The sequence below is a fragment of the Anthonomus grandis genome, chromosome 4, assembly GCF_022605725.1.
Source record: "Anthonomus grandis grandis chromosome 4, icAntGran1.3, whole genome shotgun sequence".
Lineage (NCBI taxonomy): Eukaryota > Metazoa > Arthropoda > Insecta > Coleoptera > Curculionidae > Anthonomus > Anthonomus grandis.
The window spans coordinates 6,980,928-6,992,931 of NC_065549.1; the positions used below are offsets into that span (position 1 = coordinate 6,980,928).

The following is a 12,004-nucleotide window of genomic DNA, read 5'->3' on the forward strand; positions in this document are numbered from 1 at the left end:
CCTTGCGGATGGTCTCGTTGGATTCAGAAGGATAAAACTAAGACAAAACCGTTGGAATTTTCCCGATAGCCCTCATCAAAGCTGAGATATCGGCCTTCAAAGTTTGGGTTTTTTCATTTTTCGGGTATACCCCTCCGTTTGGATTTTTTTCAGAAATTTTTTTTTTCGAATTCGAACTAACTATACCAGCGGATTATTCTCATCAAGTAGATCACGAAAATACCGGTATATAACAGGATTCGACCAGAAATAAGGAAATGAGAGCACTTTGAAAATTCGGAAATTGTCACTTTTTGACCTCGTTTTTGAGGCCAAAAATGGGCATCAAAAATGCCATATCTCAGCTACCGTAAAAGCTACGACCTTGCGGATGGTCTCGTTGGATTCAGAAGGATAAAACTAAGACAAAACCGTTGGAATTTCCCCGATAGCTCCCATAGAAGTCGAGATATCGGCCTTCAAAGTTTGGGTTTTTTCATTTTTCGGGTATACCCCCCCGTTTGGATTTTTTCCAGAAAATTTTTTTTTTCGAATTCGAACTTACTATACCAGCGGCTTGTTCTCATCAAGTTGATCACGAAATAACTGGAATATAACAGGATTCGATCAGAAATAAGGGAATGAGAGCACTTTGAAAATTCGGAAATTGTCACTTTTTGACCTCGTTTTTAAGGCCAAAAATGGGCATCAAAAATGCCATATCTCGGCTATCGTAAAAGCTACGACTTTGCGGATGGTCTCGTTGGATTCAGAACGACAAAACTAAGACAAAACCGTTGGAATTTTCCCGATAGCTCCCATAGAAACCGAGATATCGGTCTTCAAAGTTTGGGTTTTTTTCATTTTTCGGGTATACCCCCCGTTTGGATTTTTTTCAGATTTTTTTTTTTAATTCGAACTAACTATACCAGCGGATTGTTCTCATCAAGTAGATCACGAAAATACCGGGTTATAAGGGAATCCGGGCAGAACTAAGAAATCGAGTATTTTTTCGACCTTAACAAAATCTTAAGCCGCTCATTACATTCATAATAATAATGGTAATATTTGTTTTAAGTTTGGAGCCATGAACCTGATAAGAATCTGTATAATGTTTTTCAATAGACCTGAAGATGGCCAGAATAAAGAGACGAAAATTTCGGTATCCCTACTGGATCAAAGTTTCTTACTATTTTTCATCAAGTAGGCTTTCTTGTCCTGAAAACCCACGAACCGCTACTGTATGAGGCATTATCGAATATCCTTATTATTCCAGCATCTTTTATATTGTTGAGGAAACAAGAAAAAATAAATTAGTCTCGTCTCAAAGGCGCGGCAGGTCCTTTCATAACGCCGTCAGATTGACCTCAAACAAAGCCGGGTCCTGTGATAAAGGCCGCCATAGTCCTCTATTTAGTCCGTTCCTAGTCGAATTGAGGTCAAGACGAGCAAAATACAGGATTTTGAGGGGGAGAGAAGGAAGAAAGGGGGCAAATTAGCCTGGTCGGCGCTCGCTTAGTTTCTGGGCCACTTCACGTGTAAAATTACAACGTCTAATGAGGGAAAAAAGACTGTTTTCGGCACTTTGATATATGTAAAACCCTTGTTGCTGGCAACCGGCGTAATAAAAAGACGAAAGCTTCTTTGTTTAAGGAACCTAAGAGACTTAACGGTGTAGAAATAGATGTCATAGATACCTTGACTTAGATAGGCTTATTATTTTCTCAAAAAGTGTTTTCGCGTATTCTTACTAATTGGTACTGTCTGCATTTATGATACCATTATCGTAAATTCACTTTAATTATGTAAAAATTTAATTTTATAAAAGGCATAATACGGTCAAAAATTATTTCAAATCACTTATCAAAAAAAAATAAAGTTTTATCGAAAATACTTTTTTTTTAAGCATTATGCATTTATTTTAATGGATAAATACACTTGAATTATTTGAGGATGGAATCTCAGAACCGAAACGTTGAAAACAAAAACTGAATTCCGGATTTTAACGGATTTTAAAAATACGTTGAAATAAAAAATACAGGCCTTTTTCAAAAATGCAACTTTTTGATTTTTTCCAAATATTTCAAAATCGGAAAAAGATAAAATCGTTCTAAAAGCGGCACTAAATTGATAACTAAATGCCCTATAACTTTCCCCATTTAACCTATTTTCTATCTCTTATAGTTTCCAAGATACCCATACATGTACACCCAATTTGGGCCACACTGTATATAGGTATCAATCAGATGGTAAAAATCCCCTTTTTTACCATAAAATAACGGTTAAACATGGCCAAGTTGGACGTTTATCGCTATAATTTCCCCCGGAATTAAGTAAAGTCCTCTCGCTCGCACTCGCACAGTTAATTGTTAAAAGTGTTGAAGTTGACATTTCGGACTTTTGGCAATATGATATATTCAAGCCTCAAAAATTGGAATATTTGTAAATATATAAGGTGTATGTACCTTCGATGTATATAAACCCTGCCCAATAGCTATTAAAAATACAGCAGACCAACATCACTGACTGCCTAAAACCGTTGTAATGTTCACAATAAAGCAATGTTGTCATTGTATAACATAATATATCTATCCTTGTTCCACTCATTGCATGGACATTATTTGAAAAAAAAGGTTGATATTAATATTAGGCACTTTATTATCTATATAAATATTAGAAATTGAAGTGATTCAAGAGTTTTCCAGGCAGTTGACTTGATCTTTAATTTTTTCCAGGTAGTTGTTCATTGCAGACATTGTCTTATTTCTACTAGATAACTGAAGTCATTTCTTCTTTTTGTTTTTAGTCAATTGACGTAATTTTTGCGACTGTTCTAGGCAGTTATTTATTCTTTATTTTCCTCCAGATATTTGAAGTCATTGAAGAAGCTTTTAGCTATTAGACAACTGAATTCATTACTCTTTTTCCTTCGTCATATACACAGTTAAAGTGTTTTTTTTGGTCGCACTTAAATAGGTCTTGTATTTTTTTCAAGAAGTTGTAGACATTTTTTCCAGGTAATTGAAGTCATTTTTTCGAGGCAGCTTACTAGTCTTTAATAACTTCTAGGCGAATAAAGTCATTGTCTTACGTCTATTATGTAACTGAAGTCATATCTCGTTTTTTTTAGACAGTCGAAACCTGTTTTTTGAGCCTTTTCCAGGAAGTTAAATAGGTCTCTCATTTTTTTTTAAAGAAGTTGGAGATATTTCTTCCAGGCAATTGAAGTCACTTTTTTTTTCCAAGCAGTTGATTTAGTTTTTAATTTCTTCCAGGCAGTTGAAGTCATTGTCTTATTTCTATTAAAAACTGAAGTCATTTCTCCTTTTATAAGTATAATATCTTGAGATATTCTATAAATTAATATGAATTTGGGAATAATTTAAATAAAATCACTACTGATCTGAGTAAGTTCATTTAATAATAATTGGTCAAAATTCCTACATACACAGGTATGAGACAGGGCCAAAGCATCAAGAATTTATAGAAAAATCTATTGGCATTTTAACAATTATTAAGGAGATTTCGCACAGCGATATTAATATACATATACGAATGTATATTCATACATTATAATAAGACAGTTAAAGAGAGATTTCTACTATCGACAATTTCCATTATCTTGCAAGGCAAAAGACTAGGAAAACGAATTGTGCGTAGAAGACGAATCTCATGGTTAAAAAATCCTAGAACCTTTAGTATGAGTTCTTCCGGACTACAGTGAACAAAGTTAAGATAGTCAACAACCAAAAAGGATAGAAACTATAAGAAGAATTAAAGCAATATATTGATCATATAAAGGAGACCATACAATTATACCTAGCAAGAGAACAATATACAGTCTTAACTATATCAATTGAAAACTCACGGCAATTTCTCAAAGAAAACCTCAGGTAGCATCCTGAGGCCCTTCAGTTTAACTTGGAAAATGTGGTTGTTAAAGTTCTCATTGAAATTAATGCCAACTTGGTTTTTATATAACAAGTTGATATTATTCATAGTATACTGAATATAAAATGACTTTTCTGTATTTAAGTTCAGGTTATTAAGCTGACTACAATTCCAAATAATTAAGTTTAGGTCACCCCTAAACCTCAGATAAAGGCCAGTATCGTGAATTTAGAGCTTGAATATTAAAAATGAAGAAGCCGTCTTGAGATACCCCTGAGGAAACATAGATAACTGAAAAACTTTACTGCGTATGACCCTTTAAAAGCTTGACATCTACTGCAAAGCCTGGTCGGTAAAGCCCAAACTCTGCACCTCAAAAAGCAAAAATTGAAAACTATCAAACGCTCTATGAAAATCAGTATACATAAAATTCATTTGTTCTTTTCTCTCCAAAGCATCCAGCAGATTCATTTCAGAGGACAACAAATTAATAAATGTGGACCTACCAGTTGTAAATCCGTGTTGCTTCGTAGACAATAACCCTCCTTACTGCCATTTCTATTGATTGTATATAAGCTTATAAGACAGTTTGTGTGTATCAACACTCAAATTTCCAAACAAATCATTGCAATCCATACATGATAAGTAATTATTGATTGTCAAGTAATCATAGTAGTACTCTTCATGATTTAAAGTATAAACAATCATCTTAACTGGAATATTAAATGTATACGCAATATGATTATTGTAAACAGGCGTTGCAAGTACCACAATGACTTCAGAAACGTTTGTGAATATTAGATTCGCTTTCGTTTGGTGAAGATTTTTTTTTTGAAACAATATATATACGTCCAGATTTTAATTATCTGGACACTCCATGGAGTGTTAGCATGTGTGCACACATGCTCCAAGATAAACCGCATCAAAAATAAAAATTAAATTGTTCATTGAGACATAAACATAAAATGGTTCAGTGTGGTTAATGGCTTAGATTATAAACTGTAAACTAACTTACTGGACCCTGCAATTAAGACTCCACCTCTCAATTTTTTCAAACTGTTACGCGTTACTCCATGGATGTTCTCTAAATAGAAACATTTACTATAAGAAACGTCAAGGGTTTTTTTGTAACCTAAATTGTTGTTTTTTTGTTCCAGAAAGGGCACGAATGCAAAGCAACCCATCGGTTAAGCGAACCAGTTTTTCTTCGCTTTGGCCCTTGTAGAAGCAGGAAGAGATTCCGACCGAAGTATTGCGGTCTCTGTCCAATGGCCGGTATGAGTTGCGAACCAACCCTTAGCACTACCGTTAACGTCGATTTCATATGCGAAGGTAGGTGTATTAATTAATAACAATTGATAGATCTGTTATGTTATTTTTAACAGCATAGCATGGCTAGGCATAACTAGAGCTTGTTTTTAATTAAAATATCAGAATATACGTTCCAGGACTACAAAGTAGAAAATTCTTTTTTTTTAATATCAATTAAATTACCTTTCCCGGAAACAAATCGCGCATAAAGCAGAAATGCATTATTCAGTAACGTAATACAGTCCATACAAGTAATATTTTCGATTTAATTAACGTTTTATTGGGATTTGTACGTAACATTAAATAGAATTAATTTTTGAATAAAATAGCGATTTTAATTGGGAAGGGTTCGGTTACCGTGAACGTGTTAATTGTTTTATTTGGTTTTTGATATATTTTTTTTTGTGAAAGAGAAGAGCTGACTGGGTAGATATAAAAGGTAGGTAAATTATTCAAATAGCACTATATCGGGTTACCGTGTAATTAAGCCGAAAATTCCTGTCGATATTTTTGTTATTTATTTATCAATGACAGGGTGGTCCTACGGGAACTAAATTGATGGATTATACATAGAAAAATATTGAAAATTTGGCAGCAAGTATTTACAGGAAGTCGATTTTAAATTGAAATGTCATCAAATCTTTTTACACAATAAAGTGGCGTAATCAAACATTAAAATCTCATATTTCGTTTTTCAAAAAACATCATAATTTTCCTTTTATTATACAGGGTGTTTCCTAACTACGGTACGAAACTATACAGGGTGAATCGTTAGGTTGTTTTATGAAAAAAAGTTCCTATGAATGTATGTCGGGAGTTGCTTTGTTTCTGAGATACAGGGCGATGAAGGTTCAAAAAAATAACGGTATTTTAAAAATACTATAACTATCCTTAAACCGATTTGGTTGAAATTTGGTGCAGTTATTTGAAGTTATAAGACGCTTATTTAGCTGTAACTAGATTGAAATTATTAGGTCCAGTGGCGTGTCAGTGGGCACCACATGCTTATTGTTGAGAAAAAAACAAGGCCAATAATTGTTTTGCAGCTTTTTATTTATTTTTGTATTTAAGCAACTAAAAATACAACTTTTTTGTATCTTATCTTGTTATCTTCATATCTGGCTTTGTTTTCGAGAAAAAAAATTTAAAGTATCTTTAACTCATTCTAAAAATTATCCATGGACGACAACATGCAAAAAAAATTAATTCGATAAACAATTTCGACCTTAAAGTACATGAGCAAAATGTCCACCCTCCAATGCACGACTTTTTGGTCTCTTGTGTCTTGTTTACTATGATAATAAACATTCAACTTCTACGATTTTTATTATCAGATTTTTGAAATACAACAAAATAACAAATACATTGCTTCTTATGACAAATAATTAGCAAGTCCATTCAAGTACCTCCTTTGTACCTACCTGCTTTGGAGACCAGCTGACAGTGATAGAATTGCTATAAGTAAAATTCAGCTGTCAATTAGCAGTGATTCATTACTCCATCATGAATAATTTTACTAACCATGAAATGACCGACATGCACGTATTTATGGATTAGCAAATGGAAATGCGGAAGAAGCACGAAGAATTTACCAGGACACATATCCTAACAGAGTAATTCCATGTGCAAAAACATTTAGAAAACTACATGCCAGATTATGTGAAACTGAGAGTTTTAATAAAAATATGGGTGGTGGAAGACCAGAAACTATAACAACGCCTGAACTGGAAGAAGCTATACTTGATGCGATAGAAGAAGATCCTTCCAATAGTATCAGGAAGATTGCACTGCAGCTTGAAGTCAGTTCAAAAACCGTTTGGAAAGTTCTAAAAAGAAACCTCCTGCATCCATATCACATACAGCGTGTACAAGCTTTACTGCCTCGGGATTTTCATCCAAGATTAATGTTTTGCAGGTGGTTGATTCATACGATGGCACACAATAATAATTTCCTACCAAATATTTTATTTACGGACGAGGCAAATTTTTCAAGAGATGCTATTGCTATGCAAAAACCCCACGTTATTAGAGAAACTCATTTTTAGCAACAATTTTCGCTGAACGTTTGGATAGGAGTTATTGGTGACTACCTAATTGGCCCATTTTTTTTACCGGCAAGATTAACAGGTGAATCCTACACGGATTTCTTGCAACACCATTTGCCCACTTTATTAGAAGAAGTACCCCTACAACAAGAGTCAACATGTGGTTTATGCACGACGGGGCTCCAGCTCATTTCAGTGTTCTTGCTCGTCAGCATCTCGACGTCATCTACCCTAATTGCTGTATTGGACGTGCAGGACCTCAAAATTGGCCGGCTCGCAGTCCTGATATGAATCCCCTGGATTACTATTAATGGGGCCATCTGAAGGCTCTAGTTTATAAAACTCCTGTTCTAGATGTGAATGACTTGAGGAATCGGATAATTGTCAATTGCAATATCATAAGGGATACTCCAGGTATTTTTGAGCGTGTCAGACACTCAATGGCAAATCGTTTGCAGTCGTGTATTTTATCAGAAGATGGGCATTTTGCTCATTTACTTTAAGGTCGACATTATTTATCGAATTAATTGGTTTTTATTTCATGTTGTCGTCCATGGATAATTTTTAGAATGAGTTAAAGATACTTTAAATTTTTTTTCTCGAAAACAAAGCCAGATAATAAGATAAGATACAAAAAAGTTGTATTTTTAGTTGCTTAAATACAAAAATAAATAAAACGCTGCAAAACAATTATTGGCCTTGTTTTTTTCTCAACAATAAGCATGTGGTGCCCACTGACACGCCACTGGACCTAATAATTTCAATCTAGTTACAGCTAAATAACCGTCTTATAACTTCAAATAACTGCACCAAATTTCAACCAAATCGATTTAAGGATAGTTATAGTATTTTTAAAATACCGTTATTTTTTTGAACCTTCATCGCCCTGTATCTCAGAAACAAAGCAACTCCCGACATACGTTACGGAACTTTTTTTCATAAAACGACCTAACGATTCACCCTGTATAGTTTCGTTCCGTAGTTAGGAAACACCCTGTATATACGAATTTTCTATTTTTTTTTGGACCAACACCTTAGCATTTATTACAAAAAAATAGTCTGATATTGTTTCATAATTGTATTGCATCCAATTATTAAGAAAATATAGTTATATATTTTCTTAATGAAGAAGGAAAATTTATTTTAATAATTTTCGGATTATTAGGATTTGAATTTGAATATCCCGTTATTTACCTCTAGGGTGATAATTCAGGAATGAGTAACTACAGGGCCGTAATCAGTTGTTAAAAAAAAACACAACCATTAACAATGATTTATTTGAGAGCCCATAAAACTAAAGAATCCCCTTACACAAAAAACAAAAAAAAACCACAAAAGGACAACGTATGACCAAAAACAGCAGGACGCACTTGTTTCAGCTCCCCACTTATCGCTTTTATATGGTGGTGTCCAATATCGTCCTATTTATGACCATTTAAAATTCGATTATTCAAGTCGAATATTTTGCCAGTTTTGCTCGCGGGGCAATATTGGTCCCATTTGTAAATATATAGTCCCGATTGACATTTGGGCCGAGTCGGATAACTAGAAATTTATCACGTTTTATGGCGGTGGGCGTGGCCGATCCGCGTCAGCGGACGGGCATTTACGGCTTAAACGTTTATTAATTGTCGCGAGGTATGTATGTGTATACGTCAACGAATGTTCAATTTTAAACTGGTAAACCTGAACGGGACATTGAGGAATTGAAACAATTCGTTATATCCAGACAGTACGTATACAGAAACTGATTCTAATGGGTGAGAATGTTTACAGATTAATGGAAAAAAATGAGTTTTAGAGTAAAAGTAGTTGATCAGCATATTGTCTTTTCTTAGATTTGGAGGACCATAAGTTAATATCTCTTTTAACCAGTGACAATTTCACAGAACAAGAACAGAAGCCAGACGATTGCTTAGAGCAAAAAAGAAGAACCACCTGAAGCATGATATACGGGAGAGAAATAGAGATATGAGTCAAGTATGGAAATTCTTTTATATTCTTAGGAGTAAAGCTAGTAAGAAAAGGTTGAAACGTTGGAGCAACAAAAGTCATGAAAAGAGAAACCAGCAAGCTAATAATGAAGGAAACGGAAATTGTCGGAAAGTTGAAGGAGTACTAGGATTCAGTTGTGTTAGTTTTTAATATCCCTAATAATACGGAAACATGCCAGAGACGTTGGCTTGCGACAATAGAAACATGCCAGCATTGACCCTATTTCCTTACAGATGTACTAGAAATGTTTCTGGCAGCGTCCCTGTTTTTCCACCTTTTTCAACGTCTGTATGTCATCTTATGAGGAATGTACCTGCGACATTTGAGAATGTCGCATGTATGTGTTTAATGCATCATCTATTTACTGTAGAAATATACCACACATTTTTCATTATTTATTTGAAAGCATGAAATAAGTTTTAGAAATACTTTTATAGTATAATAAATTTTACAAAAATTACACCTATCTTACATACATATATTTTTTTTATCTTAAAACTAGGGGTATAACAAAGTGTTGCTACCTGCAGAAGCAATACTAGACGAACTTTAATTCCTTAATCCGCGTATCCACTGGCATTAACATTTGTAGCAACATTTGTAAACGTTTGCGAATATTGATAAACGCTTGCAAAACGAAGTACCCACCGATCAGCACATGTTGTTTGAAATTGTTCACAAAGCAGTTTTGAGAGCGTTTGTCGCGTATCCAGGTCTTTTTTTATTTTGAGGAAAACCGAGAATAAAAGAATTGTAAAAAATGGCTCCGTTAAGTAGAAAGAAACTTGCATTAGTATTTTGTGCACTAATAGAAAAAGAAAAAAAGAAGGAAACATAGATTTTGGGTGTCTCATTTTTTAAAAACTAGAGTTTCTATGCAGCTGATTTCTGATATCAAAACTGACAGGAGTAGCTTATTCAAAAATTTTACTCGAGTTTCGCCAAGAGATTTTCATTTTCTGCTCTCAAGAATTTCTCCAGAAATATCTAAAATTGAGACGAACTATCGAGAGTGCGTCTCTGCCGAAATTAGACTGGCCATCACACTTTGCTTTCTAGCGACAGGAGATTCCTATGCCAGTCTTATGTACCTCTTCAGCATTTATTCTTATCCATAAGAAATCCAAATGCCTCATAGGCAGACCATTGGCTTGTGTGTACCTCCTCCCGCCCTGCAAATTTTCAGTTTTATTGTTGGCCATCCTTATTAAAGCCGGCCTCACACGACTGGTGTACTTGACAAGTACACCAATACTGGTATACTTGGCAAGTATCTCAGCTCAACACACCAATACACAAGCCATGGCGTTCACACGACGTGTGCATTGTTTGTTGATGTTGCTGTTAAATGTTGGTGGTAGTTAATGTAGGGGTTATATTAGTGTCGGCCATCATGAATAGAGTTTGTTCTAAAAATGTCGTAGCTGCTGCAGCGTTTGTGGTTATGAGTGGGTGTTATTTAAAATTAAAAAAAAAAACAAATTAAGAAGAGAAGATGGTGGATGGTATCTTTAAATAGAAATCGAGAAAGGTAAGTAGTTACGTAAAAGGTACCACTTTATTAAAAAAGTTTTATTTAACTGATTTGACCGCCTGACTGTTGTATGTATACGAGTACATATATACAGGGTGACAATTTGAAAACTTGAAATGGTCATATCTTAAGAACAAAAAACTAAATAAAAAAAAGCTGAAATACCATAATATCTTATTATAAACCGTAGTTTTTATTTCAAATGAACTGCTTAAATACAAATTTTCATAAGTATATCTTCATAAATAAAGAACTGTATATAAACTTTCATCCCCAATTACACCCCCTTAATGCAGCCCTGACATAAAAAAAATTAAAACCGTATTTTTTTTTTAAATGAATTACTCAGATACCTACCAATTTTCAAGGGGAAGGAAGTAACTACTCAATATACACTCTATGTATTATCAAAACTAATTTAAACTATTTATAACATTTAAATAATAAAACTAAATAATAAATTTATGCTTACCTCTGTATTTTGAGTATTTCGAAGTTTACAGACTCCCTGTAAAAAACCAGCCATTTTCTCGTAAGCAAACCAAGTTGGTTTGTAAACTTCATCTGCACCGCTACCTGTTCCTGATGTAGCTTTAACTTTATTTAATAAAGGACGGAATGTTGATTGTTGACATCAAAGATTCTTTTTTAGCTCTTTAATTGAACATTCAACACTTATTTTGTTTTGGATTCTTTTCCAAGCATCATTAAGTGCATTGCGGTTTTTATGTTCTGAATGTTTTACGTACCATATGACGGATTCGTGTTCATATAAATCCAGAAACTCTAATACTACTTCGTTTGACCACTCCATTTTCAAATGTCAAACGCAAAAAAGAACCCAGTTTCTAGACCTACAGTCCTACTCCCTACAACATTAGAATACAGACGATTTAGTATGACGACGCCGAAAGGCACAGGCATACTACAGCTCGTGTGAGCGCAACCACAAGTATAGAAATACATGGACTGGTCAAGTGCACCAATAATGGTAATCCCTTTGACTGGCGATAATTTTACCGACAGACGGCGGGACTCTGACCAGTACTCACCAGTCACCAATAATTGTACAAGTAAACCACTTACACGACATGGAAAGTATTCGCCAGTGACAAATATTGGCCAAGTATACCAGTCGTGTGAGGCCGGCTTAATAGTAAGCCTGGATCCACATGGGTACGTGATCACGGATTCGTTGCGATCACGTGACTGATATCAACCAATGGCAATTAACCATAACAAACCCTTA

At 34.4% G+C, this 12,004-nt stretch overlaps 1 protein-coding gene across 3 annotated transcripts in view; it reads left to right on the plus strand.

Annotated features, from left to right (window-relative positions):
* LOC126735406 (CCN family member 2) overlaps positions 1-12,004 on the plus strand; it is a 73,085-nt gene that overhangs the window by 53,581 nt on the left and 7,500 nt on the right. For all 3 annotated transcript variants that reach the window (XM_050439374.1, XM_050439376.1, XM_050439375.1), the window contains exon 7: positions 5,028-5,202. In XM_050439374.1, coding sequence (XP_050295331.1) covers positions 5,028-5,202 — 175 coding nt within the window. The remainder of the gene's footprint in view (positions 1-5,027; positions 5,203-12,004) is intronic.